We start from the raw sequence: 15,947 nt of genomic DNA on the forward strand, positions 1-15,947 counted from the left end.
AAAAAGGAAGCAGAGAAATTAAAAAGTTTATGACAGATCAAACCATTCTGGGTGCTATTGATATTGATATTTATGTTGATATTGATGTTGATATCAATATCAACATCAACTGTTTTCAACATTAATAAGAAATGTTAGACTATCAAAATTGTTTTTTGAAGGATCATGTGACACTGAAGACTGGGTGGCTGCAGAAAATTAAACTTTGTCATCACAGGAATAAATAACATTTTACAATATATATTAAAAAAACAGTTATTTTAATTTGTTAAAATATTTATCAATACAACTGTTTACTGTATTTATATTCAAATAAATGCAGCCTTTATGAGCATTATGTATAGCCTTTATGACCTTTACGTATCACATTAGTTATATATTATGATAGATTATATGTAGCTTACATAACGCAGAGCATGTGCATTGTTGTCATTCAGATAATGTTTAGAATAGTTTGCTAAAATGACTTATGAACAATCGTTAACAATTCATATTGTCAGGATTTGCGAAATCTTCTTGGATAGGGCGTGTCAAATCCAATCAAACATTTGGTATGATTAAACCTGAGACAAACAATTTACTGAAGCATAATTTTATTTGATTTGATCAGCAGATTTCAAAACGAAACAGTGTGCATTTTTCTTATGAGCAAAACATACAGCGTGTTTAACAAGCATGTCTTCATGTTCAGCTTTATAGTTCAAAACAGTGCAACAATCAATCAGTGTGCATGAATCAGGAAACCCGAGAAAACACTGTCGCCTTTCCTCCCTTCTGCAAACAGGCCATTATAGCTGTTTGTCACCAGCCAGACTTTCTCATTCTCTTGCAGATAAACAGCTAGTCCACCAGAGCTCACCTGCTGGCTGTTCTTTTGCATGTGATCACAGAAACTACCTAGCTTCTTATCATCATGCATTAGGATTACACACAGACTTCTTTCTTTGGACGATGCATGAAACACAAAATAATAAGTGCCAGGAATTTTACACACAAATTTGCTCTCTTCAACACTGAAATGGCCATTGACATTGGTGATAATAGTACTGAAGCGTATCACAGCATTGGGATCAGGAAACGTTCGTGTGGCACGGGACACACTGAATGCAGACTGCAGGGGAGATCTGGAACCTTCTGAATTGCCTGGGTCCCCTGGCTCTCCTGGGGGGCCGAGTGGTCCCATTATGCCGGAATCCCCCTTAAGACCTCTTTTTCCAACCCTTCCTTTGATTCCAGGCTCCCCTTTTTCTCCTTTTTTTATGGTTTCGTCAGGTTTGAGAGGAATCCCTGTTAAGACACACACCGGTTGTTTTAACATCATATTAGAGGTACAATATACCCTATCTCTTAAAGACACCTGTTGACATTTTGAACCCTTTTAGGATATATAATTTAGTTCTTTTTATGAATTTTTGTTTTTGTGTCCACTCAAACACCAAAATATTCCCTCAATGTTGGTCATTGCAAGTTTTACTGTTAACGTGGGGATATTGCTCTAAGCAAAACTTACATGTAAACACATTCAACACTTTCTTAATCTCAGATCAAATATTTTGAAACTGTTTTGGTAAGAATTAACCTATTTGATCTGAGCTTTGTTGAAAATAAAATGGTTATTATACATCACAAAAAAATGCTGTACACAGACTATTCAGTCTTTTTTTGAGGTAGCATAAATGCAATCCAATACATGGCCTTAGGCTATATACTTAATATTAAACAATATTAAACATGGTGGTAACCACTTTCATTCATATTTTTTTTATTTTCGCCTATAGGCTATGACAAAAAAAAAGCATAAAGTGTTTCTTTACATGGTGATTGATTCATTAAAAGAACCACCTTCTGAATAAGAACTGCTTCTCGGTAACCATAAACTAAAGCACTCTGACTGTTTTATTTTACATTAAAAAAACACACACACACACACACACAAAAAAAACTAAACAGAAGAGTCAATCTTACCAGGATCTCCTCTCTCTCCCTTCACCCCATCTCTTCCATCACGGCCAGGAAATCCAGGAATACCTGGCAAACCAGGCATCGCTCCAGCAGGACAAGTGTCCGTATAGACCAGATGGAGGCAGAGAGAACACGCTAAAAGTGTTCCAAAAATGATGTGACCACCAAACATGTTTACTGTGGCGCCTTGAACCTTGAACGTCTTGAAAGGCTGATCTCTATAATCTTATAGCATATATATACAAGAAGAAGCCAATGAAATGACAATCGCAGTTCCTCTTTTGCACTGCACGTGCACCCATCCAAGGACCTCTCACAAAACTGTAGCCTATTCAAACAAAACCTTATTTATATATTTTTTATATTCCCAACACAGCTGCAAATCAGACAACTTTTATTTTCATTAGATACACGTTTCATTGTTAATAGATTTCATAATTTAGAATCAAAATATAGTGAAAAGTAATAATTTTCTATAGTCATGTTCTTTTGCTTTTATTTAGAATTTGTTCATGTGAGACATTTATCAAAGACAACAAAGCATTTTTAAAACAAAACACATGAATACAAGATTCTAATACAGCATACAACAAAGCAGATAAGATGATTTAATTTGTGTTTTTAAGTTGCTTACATCACTTCAGTAATACTACACTACGATCAGTCAATATCATTTGCAATGAGTTGCTAATAAGTCTACTCTGTGCTGTGATAGAGTAAAAATCCATTGAACACTACAGACATGCTTTTGGGCATTTTGCCACCAGGAGCATCTGTGAAAGGCTCAATCCATACTTTATTATTTGCAGATAGTTTGAGAACGGCTCCACCTGACACAACAAGAGATTGTGATCGTGGGCTTAAGTCGCAGAAATTCAGGCTGACTGGAGATGCACTTTCACTCTTAAGTCTGAGACATAAGCGTCCTCCAGACGATGCGTGAAACACAAAGTAATACACCCCTGGGTCCTTGCAAATGAAATAGCCAGTTTTAAGGTTGAAATGATTACCGACATTGCTAAGTTGACTATCAAAGGTCACAGGTTGACTATATAAAGCATTCTCTGTTGAATTTCGCAGAACAGAGAAAGCTGACTTCTGACGGACGATGATGGCATCACTGCCTCCGCTGGATCCTTTAGGACCCCCAGGACCAGGGAAACCCTTTGGGCCCTGTTCACCAAGGAGACCCTTTGGACCAGGTTCTCCTGGGGGCCCTCTGATGCCCATCTCTCCTTTGAGCTCCACTGTGGTGACACTGTTCAGCTCATCCTGCAATGCTGAGAGAACATTCATAAACTATCATTTCATTTCCTTCATACATAAACAAGTGTAAAGAATGCTATTTTTATGGTCGTTTTCAACTACCCATGAACATGCATGCATATAGCCTACATTACTTTCTTACCTGGTGCTCCTTTCTCTCCCTTTGCTCCTGGCAAGCCGTCCCGGCCGAGGACTCCATTCGCACCATCTCTCCCATGTATCGCACAGTTAGTCTGACAGAAAGCAGAGGGAACCAGCACTCCCATCCAAAGAAAAGCAAACAAAGCCAAAAGCTGCATCCTTAAACACCTAGGATTAATAACAAATGAGGATAACAACTTCACAGGCATTTTGAGGTAATGTACTATAAAAGAAACAACTAAAAGCCAATGTAAAATAATATAATTAGATTATAAAGTTCTTAGTAGTTAGACAGGTCTACCTTACCAGTGTCTCGCTGTAAATTTTACACTTCTTTTCCTGATTGTAGGCAGTAAAATGAAAAAAAAGGTTGAAGCTGAGAAAAAAAAGTAATGGTTTCATTTCTCCAAAATTGTAATTATTAAAAAAAACTCTTGAATTTGTCAACACATGCATTTGTTTCTTCCCCATTCTCCATCAGTCTGTTTCCTATTCTCAAAACAAAAAGGTCAAGCATTTATTGTCATAATAAATTATGTAAAGAAAGTCATAAAAATTTTTTTTTAAAACAAACAACCTTTGCAAAACAACCTGCATGACCCATTTAATTAATATTTTAAATACTTTTTTTTAAGACAATGATCACCCCTTCACTGAAAAAAACATTAACAAAATAAGCAAAACCAAAATAAATAAATATCTAAAATATAAAACATATAGGCTATTATTTTTAGCTTCCTGAAATTGTAACCCGACTTCGATCTACACCTGTCAACAATTATCAAATTACCAAACAATAAACAATTTAATCTTGATTTAAACCCAAAGTTTTCCTTACCATAAATTCACTATGAGGATATATATATAAAAAAGACATTCTTTCTTTTGGGGAACAAAAAAGAGGATATTTTGAGAAATGTTTCAGTGTTTTTTTGACCAACATTGGAGGCATGGTAACCAAAACAGTTTGTTCTTCAAAATGTCTTCTTTATTGTTCAGCAGAAGAAAGAAAGGCATGCAGGTTTGGAAGAAATGAAGGCAGAATTTTGGGGTTTTGGTGAAAGGACAGAATACAGTATATACTTTACACAAGTAAGCCAGAATAACAGTACAAAAGCATTCCATAACAAAGCTGAAAGATTGGGGTTATTTTTTATTCATTATTGCACATATGCCTAAATAAAATTACAAACAGAATAGCACAAAGTGCACAGGAATTCAGCATAGATGCATGACTTCATATATAAGTCACAGAAAACAACATTTAATTAATTGTCTGTTATAATAAAGATTCTACTTGTTTTTGATCAACATGGAGACTAGACTCTGATTCCTGTTTGCTTCCTTCTCATGGCACTCATGAACACCAGTTAAAGGAACAGGTGCTGTCTTACTCTCCCTCTGGTAGTATGGACAAACCTTTAGATGTTCAGAAATTGGAGGCAGTTTGTCAAAGCACCAGCAGTCCACAGTGGAGAACAGGTTGCTAAACTGCCAAACCTGATGACGTTTTGAAAGTCAATTAGTTTAATATTAAGTCGGATACTTGTTTAAAATGTTCATGCACATACACAAACTAAGTGAACAGCTGCATCATTCTGAGTTGTTTTGACATTTGACACATTTTAAGAGTTATGCACTAAATATAATGATATCAATATTGATTTATTTGTACTTCAAAATGTTGTTGTCAAGATATAATCACTTGGTGGCTGTCATAAAAAGTAAGCATTTTTGATCAAATTTCCCTTAAAGGCTCTAAAATTCTAACATCCGGAGGAATATTTTATATAGTTTATTCAAAAATGCATACAAACACATCTATGGAAACCAATAACAGGTTAAAATATATGTATAATGCATTTGTAATATACTAGCACATACCGGTATATTTAACAATATATTATTTACAATTTCAGCAATATGCTCTTTTCTAAATATTGAGTTATGGATGGACACAGACGGACATTCCTGAGGTAAAAGTCACCTGACATGTTCACAATCTGTTTTAATGTTGTCTTACCAAACACTGAAACACTGGCATGACTGTGAAAGATGTTACATTTCAATAAATTGCACTGTATCTTTTACCATTGCATACCTTCTCGTGTCTATTCATGGTTTTTTTTGTACTACTGGTAGGGGAAGCAATGATCAGTTCACTGTGATGATCAGTTTTTTTAAAACATTTTTTGAATTTCATAATACAAGTAACACTATTTAAAAAATGAGACCCGAGATAAAGATGTGATTTTTTAATTGCGCTATTCCACAAACGGTTCATTGCCACTTACGCCGGAATTTATTGCTGTAGAAACTCACCCTCTTTTTGGTTCTCCAGCACCATCCACCATGAGAGTAGACCTTCTTCTCCCACTTCAATGAGACCATCCCTCTCTCATGAAGCAAGGTGCTGCATACCTCCCTCATGAAACGGGAGACCAGAGCCAGCTGGGACAGGGTAAAGCTGTCGAGAAATCCAGCAACGTGGACCAGGACCTCAAAAGGTAGCCTGCTCAGAGAATCTGTATTGCGTGCACGCTTTCTTTCCACTGTCACTGTTTTTACACCTTCATACAGTGTGTCTGAAACCTCTGGTCGGAGACAGAAGGTGCTAAGCTCTTTGTCATAGAAGACCGTCGCTCTGTGAGAGCTTGGCTGAAACCGTCTCTGAATAAAAGTGCAGCCGAGGTAGGCCAGAGGGCATCGCTGTTCAAACCATCCACTGACGCAACTCTGGATGTCAGAGTGAACATTCTTGTAGTGTGAAGGAAACTCATCCCGTCTGAACGTGTGGTTGCACAGGTACGTAAACGCAGAGCTGGATTTGTTGTGTCTTCTGGTGATGCTTTCAGCCTGAATTTGGACATGAAGTTTCAAAGCCCGGTCAGCAGTGAGGTCATGCAGCGAGGTCTCTGCTTTGAAAGGTGCCGAGTAGAAATCATATGTCTGAGTTCCAACGTCCACAAGAAGGGCGTCTGTGGACCCTGATTCAGCTATGAGATGCCCCCGTAGTTCCCTCTCTAAAGAACACAATAGAGTAGCTTGAACTTCATCCCATTTTGGCATGTCATCGATTTCAACACCTAGGTCAGATGTGTCAACGCTCGTGTTCACCTTCTTGTTATGCGTGGGGTTTCGAATGCGATTGTTTTTGGCTCTGAAGCTGGTTGGGACTTTAAAAGTGCGGACTGTTTTAATCTTCATGGGCTCCAAATGTTCGTAAATGAGTTTCTTTTTGGGTCTTGTGTCACATGCAAACAGGGATGTGGCGATGAGGAAATTATGCTCATCCATTTCACATGCGTTGTACTGAGGGATGTCAGTAGCTGCATCTTGACTGTCGATCTGCATTTCCCGCTCTTCCCGTAAGACTTCTAACCTGCTTGGGTTTGCTTGTGGCTTTATTTCACTACCGTGAGAGGTTTCAGGATTTTTCCCCAAAGATTTTATCGTTTGCTTGCAGCCGCTCATTTCCATACTGAACATTCTTTCCCAAATATTATAGCTTTCGAGATTGAACACATTAGGATTCCTCGCCAGTTCTTCTCGTTCCTCCTGAGTCAGATCTCCTTCTTCAATTTCCGTGCTTGAAGACACAAAATCTTCCTCGACTCTATTCAAGAATGGTACCCCTCCCACGGCCCCCTCTGGCACTGCAAATGAAGGCTCCTCAGCCAACTTTTCAATAAGTTCAGGGAAGATGATCTTCATTTTGAGAGAATGAAAGAGGTGCTGCTGGTCCCTCAGAGCCATCGAGAGATCCAGAGGTTCCTGAGCGCAGTTCTCCTTCAAAACATTCTCATAGAACTCAGGGGTCTCAGACTCTTCGATGGGCCATCGGTTCCACTCCATGGAGCAGGAGACAACACTAGCAGGACACACCGTCAAGTGCTTAGCTAGGTTTGAGCGGCACATGATGAATGGGCAGCCATATTCAATGTTGAGACAAGGCACCCTCTCATTGGGGCACAAAAGCATGTGTTCTTCCTCCTTGCACAGGTGAAACACAGCACCGCACAGAAAACGACAGCTGATGATTGCACATGACACAGAAATCTCAATTGCCGTCTTGCAGCAGCGGCTGTGGCAGCTCTCACAGTGGCGATGAAGCTTGGATGTTTGGGTCTTTTGTCTAACCTGTGAAGAAATGCAAGATACTGATGTTTTTATAATGTTTTAGACTAGATATAATGTTTGGAAAGTGTTTTACCATAACTGTAAGTGAATGTAAAGTATTTGCAAATCTCAGATCCTGAAGAACATCATTAAGGTCTTGGAATACGTATACGGCAGTTGCAACATAATGTAGCTACTAGCTACACATTGTAAATGTATTAATTGTTTGCATATTCCACCACTGTGTGGTGAAAACTTTATTTCAGAAATAGCCCATCATTAACTCAAGCTAATGCTAAAAACCTAAATGCTTCTTGCAGAAACAATAGACAATATTTAGATTGCTATACTTACATCTTGCATTTGGTAGACACTAAAAAGGCAAACAAAAGTTGACCTACCATAGTGTTTTACTGTGAGCTCCACAGTGGTGTTCAGCTTACTCACTTATAGTTTGAGTGAGCCTATATCTGTGTCTGCCCATTAGTTAAAAATAGACACTTATGCTTGGCAGTGTGACTTGTTCTGTGGCATACAAGATCAAGTTACATGTTCTGCAAACGTAGCCGCTCTAAGGTACCCGGTGTTTAGGCATCCAAGCTCAGCGCCAGTTCACACAGAACGTATATGTAACGAGGTTCAGTTGTTATGGGAAGAAGGAGGCGGGAACCGGCAAACGTTCAACAACTTTAATGACATAAAATAAAGCAATAACAAAATGAAAGTATAAGCCAGCAGCCCTTCACGGACGACTGCTGGCCTCACAAAACAGAAACAAAACACAACATAAATTCAGGCCTGTTCCTCTCCCGATCTCCACTGTCGTCTCTCCTCCTTTATGCTTCCGCTCCTCCGTGAGAGATACGAGACCGGTGCGTCTCACAGGTGTCGCTCATCAGTAATCACGCCACCGGCCTCGCGCCGCTCTCTCACGGCCCTCGGCCTCGTCCTGCTCGCCACAGTATAATCCACTGCAACTCGATATCTGCACTCTCACGAATGCTTTCATCATAACTAACAGTGCAAACACAATGTAAATAAGAGATGTGTTGATTATAATGGGAGTTTTAGTGAGATTCCAGAACTCACATCACGGATAAGCTCACACAGTGACTACGTTTACATGCACCCAATTTTCGGGTTATGGTCGGGTTAAGGTCACTATTCCGGTTTCTGAAACATTAGGAATAACCCGTTTACATGCGTGAGCAGAGAGAGTTTCTCCTGTATACATGGAATTGCAATATCCCGATGTAAACGCCGACGCACGGTTAGCGTCAAGACGTACGGACAACCTTAAGACGCACTATGCGTCATTTCCGATTCTTCTTCCTGTATCCAAAGACAACAACAATAGCAGCAGCACGCGGATAATGAATAGTTCGGGGCAGATAGCGATCGCCTTTGTTTGCGCTTTGGTGCTGGTACTGACCTCGCTCCATAAGTATGCTGTGCTGCGTCTCGCCATGTTTACTTCCGGTATACTGCACGCGGGTTTTTGTATGCGCCGAGAAGTGCCTCTACTCAAAAGACCAAGATTCCTTGCGAATAGAACATGCGCAGAACACAAATCACTATGGGGATATGCCGATGCGCGTTTACATGACCAAAAATTCGGGTTAGAAAAGGGGTACCCCAGGTGTCATATCCGGGATATGAGCATATTCGTGTTTTTGCAGGTGTTTACATGGCCGTGCGCGACCGGGTTATTGCTAATATCCCGGTTTTGAACGGATTATTGGCTGCATGTAAACGTAGTCTGTGATTGACAGCTCCAGCGATTGTAAAGGGACAATCTTTCTTGCTCATTTTCTATATATAATTTAATCACAGTTTAAATAACAGATTATTTTCATCCTGCTAAGAGAAACAATGTGGTTGACTGTTTAGTCACTGGATTGATTTACTGTTACATAAACAGCAATAAACGATTTTGAGACAAAGAACATCTATATGAATCATTAATCACTGGTCATAGATCAGGCATTTGAATTAACACGGTTACTTACATCTTGTGGCATTACTGTCGAGTCCATATCGTAAAAGTCAGTTTGCAAAGCCTGTGCCGAAATTGCGACTGATTTACCAAAGGATCCACAGTAAAATGTACCTAATACAAATAAATAATGCTCAACTGAGACATTCACATTGTTGAAAATAAATAAACCACATTCCTAAAATTAGGTTCCTTTGGAAGGTAATGTTATTTTTAGTCAAGTGATCCTGTATTGCTCTCCTCTCCTCGTCATCTCACTAACACGCCAGTGGGCGGGGCCAAAGTTGCAATGATGAAGTTGTTGATCTTCTTCTGCAGAGGCGGTCTTTCAAATATCTCTGACGTCATAAATCGGCACATTCAAAAACGAGTCATTTTCAGACCTGGTTTCAATAAAATCTGTTTTTGGACTAACAAGGAAGTTTTCAGTTCTGAAAATTACAGGATATTCTTTATAGTATGATGACCTCTTATATATGTCAAAAGCTCAAGGAAAATTTTATTTCTCAATGCATGACCCCTTTGAAGTTTCTTCAGCTTTTCTGCTTCTGGCCTTTGAATGCAAGAAATGAATGCACAGATCATGTTTTTAAACAGTTTCAGTTTTAGGTTATTTATTAGATAGGCATTTGTTTGTAAGATCTATTTGTACAAAGGTGCTTTTCTAATCATACAATTATTGTGCATATGTTGTGCGCAAAAAGAGATACTCTATGGGTTTAGTGTCCCCATCATGTTTAGAACTAAAAATATTAAACGTAAACATGACAAGAGATATGGAAATCTATGACAATTAAGTCATACGGCAATAATCACATGCTGCTTTACTATCAGTGATTTGATGTTTTATTGTCTAATTTAAGTTTTACAGAGAGAATAAAAGGCTACATTCAGTAAGATATCAAACACATAAAAAGTACATTTGAGACCTGAAATTCTGGGATCCAAAATTTGATTTAAACCTAGAAATAAAATGATTAATAAATAACCAAAAAGTAATACGATTCTCCATTATTTTGTAGGCTACTAATCAAATAAGCAAATCATGTTTACACAAACTTATGGAGTTCATGCAGCTTGAGTTCTGCTGTCATTAAAGCAAAAATGTCCTAAAATCCTAAAATTAATGTTCATTTAAAATTAAAATTAATGTTTACACTCATGATATAATTTGTAAAGAAAAATAAATAAATGAGAAAAATGATAAATAATAATGTTCACTAATGGACATTCAAACCGCACTGTAAGCATCTAAAAAAAAATTCTAAATAAAAGTTACAGTATCATTTGCGTGCCATAAACAAAGAAACCAAACCGTGTCTACCCTTTCTTTTGTTGTCAAACTTGGCCAGGGCAAAGGGCTCAGTTTTCAGTTCAGCTTGGTAGAATGGACAGTGTTTCAGGTGCTCAGCCATTGATGGAGTGTTGCTGATGCACCAGTTATCCACTTTGCTAAAAAGAGTACTGAACTCCCAGACCTAAGAAAGAAAGATAAAGAAATACAAAGGAGAAATTATAGTTAAAATCAATAAGAGATCTTTATCTTGAACTTGAAACTGATTAAAACCTGTCAAAAGAAAATGTCAAAGTCATGCAATATTTTCGATTGGCCTAAATGTTATTCCGTTTCTGATTTCAATACCAATTTTATCAGTCCTACCTTCATTTTATGCAGATTTTGAATTGTTAGAATCCCTTCAGATTTTTTTTTTTTTTTTAGAAAAAACTGTAGGTCTTTTAAACAAATGGCTTATTATCGAAAGTTTAATGTTTTGAAATGTTTTGAAAATAAACATTTTAAAAATATTTATGAAAAAAGCCTTACTATGTTAGGTTTCCAGCGGGCTCCTCCATGAGAGTATGACTTCTTACGCCACTTTAAGGCCACCATTCCTCTCTCCTGCAGAAGCGTGGCACATATATCCCTGAACAATCGTGAGACCAAGGCTAGCTGGGACAAGGTGAAACTATCCAGGTAACCAGCGATGTGGTGAAGCACCTCATAGGGAAGGCTACTGAGATCTTCATATCTGGCACGTGCCTTTAGTGTAACACTCTGCAAATCGTTCATAAGAGAGGCAGGAATCTCAGGTGTGAGGGTGAAAACACTGAGGTCTTGGTTATAAGAGACTTTGGCCCTGTGTGTGTTGGGCTGTAATCTTCTCTGACTGAAGGTGCAACCAAGGTAGGCCAGAGGGCATCTCTGCTCAAACCAGCCACTCAGACAGGATTGTATATCCGAATGTACGTTCTTAAAGTGTGAGGCAAACTCATCCCGCCGGAAGAAATGGCCACACAGGAACGTGAAAGCCGAGGTGGATTTGTTGTGTCTGAGGGTAACTGTTTCTGTATCAAGTTCAACGTGAAGTTTCAAATCTCTGTCTTCTGTAATTTCAGCCAGAGTTGCATTGTATTTGAAGGGAGCTGTGGCAAAATTATATGTCTGTGTCGCAATATCAACATAAAGTCCATCTGTCGACACAGTTTCGCTAATTTTGTGGCCCCGTATCTCAGCCTCTGCAGAACAGAGTAGGGTTGCAAACATCTCATCCATCTCCTCGCCATTGTTTTTAGATACATCAAGGTCAGACGTGCCGACACATTTGTGCTCAGTCAATGCTTTTGAAAAGCATTCTTTTTGCTGAATGCGTTTTTGTTTGTAACTACTGGGAACCTTGAAGGAACGTAGAGTTTGGACTGGTATTGGCTCCAGGCTGCCATACACAAAATCTCTCTCTCTGGGCGTGCACGCATCCATCTGACCGAAGGAGATCAGCATGCGCCCGTGATGCACTATATACATGTTGAATTCTCTGGGTTTCACCTCCTGCCCGAGTCTCTCCAGGACGCCATCCTGCCAAGGTGCAAATCCAGTTTTGGAGATATCCATATGGGATACATCGGCTTTCTCTTTCTCAGGCTCTACAGAAGCTCCTTGTGGCTTTGTCGTATTTTTTCCTTTCTTATCTGCTGTTTTCAACGCCTCTGCCTCCCTGCAACCTCCCATTTCCATGCTAAACATCTTTTCGAACCGATTGTACTTTTCCTTGTCAATGGTGCCATTTAGGACCACATCTTCATTTAGAGATTTCTCACAAGGTTTTGATGGTTCATTTACTAAAACTGAACCTCCATGTCCGTTGACATGAATCCCATTACACACAGACTCTCTTCCTGCTTTCTCATCGTCGTCCTCTTCCATTGGAGCAGGTTCCTCTTCTTGTTCCTCCATCAACTCAGGAAAGTAGCTCCTCATTTTCAACCTGGCACATAGATGTTTCTGGTCTCTCAGTGCCATGGAAAGGTCCAGTGATTCCTGCTCGTGGAGCTCTTTAAGAAGGCTTGTACACAAGGGGGCATCTGGGTTCTCGACAGGCCAGCGGTTCCACTCCATCGAGCAGCAGACGACGCTCGCAGGACACACCTCAAGGTGTTTAGCCAGCTGAGAGCGATGCATGGTGAAAGGGCAGCCATAGTGAGCGTTAATGCAGGGTACCTTCTCATTGGGACACAGCAGAGAGTGTTCCTCCTCTTTACATATGTGGAAGGAGGCTCCACAGAGCAAGCGGCAGTTGATGACCATGCAAGACACGGAGACCTCTATGGAGGCTTTGCAGCGGCGGCTGTAACAGGTCTCACAATGCCTGTGCAACCTTGGACCAGATCTCCTATAGTGGCTCTGTGGAAAAACATAATAGACAAACGCAACAAAACGACTCACAGTGTGCTGACAAGCACACTATGTATTCTATATTGATGTATATATACTGAAACAGGGTGGTGAAAAAAATAATTTATTATTTATTGATAGTTGTGTCACGGTCAAGTTTAGTTTCTTTATCATATCTTGTTTAGTTTCATAGTCACATTCTGTTTATTTTCTAGATCATGGTTTTCATTGTTACTGTCTCTAAACTTTTGTTTAGGGTCCAAGTCTCACTATTAACATGACTTTTGCCTCAATAAACCCATAATTACTGCTTATTAGATAGGAAGGTAGTTGTTCAGTTTAGATATTGGGTAGGATTAAGGGATGTAGAATATGGTCATGCAGAATAAGGCATTCATTTGTGCTTTACAGTATAAGTACTAATAAACAGCAAATTTCCTAGTAATATGCAAGGTAATAAGCAACTAGTTCATAGTGAGAATTAGACCCTAAACTAGAGTGTTACCGGACAAAAGAACAAATCCACAATGCTAGGTTTATTTTATTTTATTTTGAACAAACTGTAAATTACGGTCAAATTAAATTAAAAGGTCATATTTTTTGCAGGGCTGATAAAAACAAAAGGTATTTGGTCACAATCAGCTACAAATCTGACAAGCATCTTGTGTCATAAAAGTACAAAATAAAATAAAATAATAAAAATGTAACCTGTGCATTAGGAGAGTTACAGTTTTCTCCACTTATATTTAAACATTCAAACCTCAGCCCAAACTCCGAGCCTTTCAAAGAAAACTCTTTTGTCCGTGAGTTCAAGTCATTTGCACACATGCGCTTTTCTTCTTCTGCTCTTTTTCCTGTTGCGGCGGTTAGCAAACAGCGTTGCATTACCTTACCGCGCGCACCCCCTTCTGGATTGGAGTGTGGATTGCCTGTGATTGACTGTATTCGTCGTCTGACAGAATCATAGACAGTAAAAGAAATGGACACAGCAGCGGAGAAGACTGAAGCCCGATTATTGCACTTCCTGCCTAATGTCTGAGCGACTGCGCAGGCTCAAACCGAGCTTGACAACAGTCTGACATTTGTAAATCTTCTAGTAGCTGTGCCAAGACAAATCTAAATCACCTAATTCCTCAAAAACGTTGTTGAAATATTTTGTCCCGTTGCTTTTATGGACTCTCTATCTATGGGCTTCTCCCTTGACGTTATGCCTCCATGTCCACCCGATTGCCTCATAGACAGTACAAGATTGCCTGCGAGCTTCTCCTCCTGTCTAAACGGTAATGTCTCTATTGTGCGACAGAAAGTTGCGTGGTTATGACGCAATCGTTAGCCTATTTTTTACAAAAAACGGCTTCTACGGGGCCGTAACGTAAGATACAAAGTAATGGAGCCTTTTATACATTGTCGTGTTTCTTTAGAAATAAATAATGGACAAATGAAGTCTTTGGACGCCTCAGATGTAAAGTTATTCGCTGTCAAAGTGACGCCAAAATGAATGGGAGTCAATGGAATGCTAACAGCAGGTGAAGTTCTGCTACAATAGCGGCTCCCGCGAGGCTTCAACTTCCGGCTGAAGGATTACCTCCTTGGATAGAATGCACTGTACCGTGACATCCGTACCGTGACGGTTCGGGAGGAATACCGTACCCCTATAAGATGTGTAGTGTGCTTTCTGTGTTTATAAAAGTTCCTTCGTCAATCTGCGTCACGCATTTCATCTTTAGATTTAGCTACATGCAAATCGTGACAAGATGGAGTCAGGTGGTATGCAGAATTTAGAGGGAGGGACATGCTCATTCTAAAGAGCATTTGATTGGACACAAATTTAGGTACACCTATGAGTGCAAGATGAGTCATCAATACTTCTGGTACATTTACCAGAAGAGAAAGACTGTACATTTATATCTATCTGATTTGGGTCAACTTTTATGACTACAATAATATATAAATAGCCTCAAATCTAAATTATGTGGACTTAAAGCCACAAAAAAACAATCTTGAGCTATTATATTAAATTATATCATCTCATTCGTTGCTCAGTTAATTATAATAAGGTATTGTAGTTTCCATTCCATCATAATGCTCAGTAATATAATGCTGACCCATTCTGTAATTAAAATCTATATTATGCCATATACTTTTACAAACAAAATATCACTGATTAACCAATTTTTAAGTAATGAGAAAATGAAATGAACATACCATTATTATCCAAAGCAAGGTCAATGAGCAACAGCAGTTTCTGAAAAAAAGTAGAGTAGTATTTTATTATTTAAAATGTCTGTATACTGTAACACATCTACACACATTGATAAATTATAACAGTTACTTTTGTGCAGTATATTTGTGTTAAGCCATATATTTTCACTTTAAAAGTACCTGCTTTTAAAAGACCTTGCTGTAGCTATACTTAATGGCGAAAGGTTGCAGACAGCACTGACAGCAGTTACCTAAACAGTTACCAAACAACTTACCATGAACCGTGAACCATATCTAAAGAAGTTCCCCTGCTTGTTACAAGAGACCTTTCTAAGGAACAAGATGGTGGGTCATGTTAAAAATAGTCACCTCAGCTGGCAGCAAGTTACATAACCTGTAGAAAAGTTACATGAACTGTAGAAAAGTTGACAAACAAATGACAAACATTATGAAATAAAAATCTTACTATAATTAAAGCTCTGTACTGTCTTCATAGGGCAAACAGACGACAGAAAAGATCAGCAGAGAGAGTTTAAACCTGTTTATATTTTAATGTTTCACGAGTGGGTCACCAGATGGCAGTCTTTCCTT

General features: G+C 38.9%; 4 protein-coding genes across 5 annotated transcripts; all 4 read right to left on the bottom strand.

Moving 5' to 3' along the window:
* Window positions 1–576: 576 nt before the first annotated feature.
* Window positions 577–2,190, bottom strand: c1qc (complement component 1, q subcomponent, C chain). The gene is made up of 2 exons (XM_056263006.1): window positions 1,966–2,190; window positions 577–1,287 (listed from the first exon to the last, which is right to left on the bottom strand). Exons 1-2 carry the CDS (start codon window positions 2,132–2,134, stop codon window positions 722–724), a joined length of 735 nt encoding a protein of 244 aa, XP_056118981.1. The 5' UTR covers window positions 2,135–2,190; the 3' UTR covers window positions 577–721.
* Window positions 2,191–2,441: 251 nt separating this feature from the next.
* Window positions 2,442–3,753, bottom strand: c1qa (complement component 1, q subcomponent, A chain). The gene is made up of 3 exons (XM_056263098.1): window positions 3,676–3,753; window positions 3,371–3,537; window positions 2,442–3,242 (listed from the first exon to the last, which is right to left on the bottom strand). Exons 2-3 carry the CDS (start codon window positions 3,525–3,527, stop codon window positions 2,659–2,661), a joined length of 741 nt encoding a protein of 246 aa, XP_056119073.1. The 5' UTR covers window positions 3,528–3,537; window positions 3,676–3,753; the 3' UTR covers window positions 2,442–2,658.
* Window positions 3,754–4,234: 481 nt separating this feature from the next.
* Window positions 4,235–7,963, bottom strand: fbxo40.1 (F-box protein 40, tandem duplicate 1). The gene is made up of 3 exons (XM_056263015.1): window positions 7,890–7,963; window positions 5,692–7,509; window positions 4,235–4,869 (listed from the first exon to the last, which is right to left on the bottom strand). Exons 1-3 carry the CDS (start codon window positions 7,890–7,892, stop codon window positions 4,663–4,665), a joined length of 2,028 nt encoding a protein of 675 aa, XP_056118990.1. The 5' UTR covers window positions 7,893–7,963; the 3' UTR covers window positions 4,235–4,662.
* Window positions 7,964–10,601: 2,638 nt separating this feature from the next.
* Window positions 10,602–15,788, bottom strand: fbxo40.2 (F-box protein 40, tandem duplicate 2). 2 transcript variants are annotated; one of them, XM_056263013.1, is made up of 4 exons: window positions 15,632–15,788; window positions 15,360–15,399; window positions 11,310–13,163; window positions 10,602–10,962 (listed from the first exon to the last, which is right to left on the bottom strand). In XM_056263013.1, exons 2-4 carry the CDS (start codon window positions 15,360–15,362, stop codon window positions 10,768–10,770), a joined length of 2,052 nt encoding a protein of 683 aa, XP_056118988.1. In that variant the 5' UTR covers window positions 15,363–15,399; window positions 15,632–15,788; the 3' UTR covers window positions 10,602–10,767. The 2 variants fall into 2 exon arrangements, with proteins under 2 accessions (XP_056118988.1, XP_056118989.1); XM_056263014.1 differs by lacking the exon at window positions 15,632–15,788 and adding an exon at window positions 15,537–15,627.
* Between the last annotated feature and the right edge of the window lie 159 nt (window positions 15,789–15,947).

This window comes from Rhinichthys klamathensis, unplaced genomic scaffold (genome assembly GCF_029890125.1).
Source record: "Rhinichthys klamathensis goyatoka isolate OS25496 unplaced genomic scaffold, OSU_Roscu_1.1 h1tg000197l_1, whole genome shotgun sequence".
NCBI lineage: Eukaryota > Metazoa > Chordata > Actinopteri > Cypriniformes > Leuciscidae > Rhinichthys > Rhinichthys klamathensis.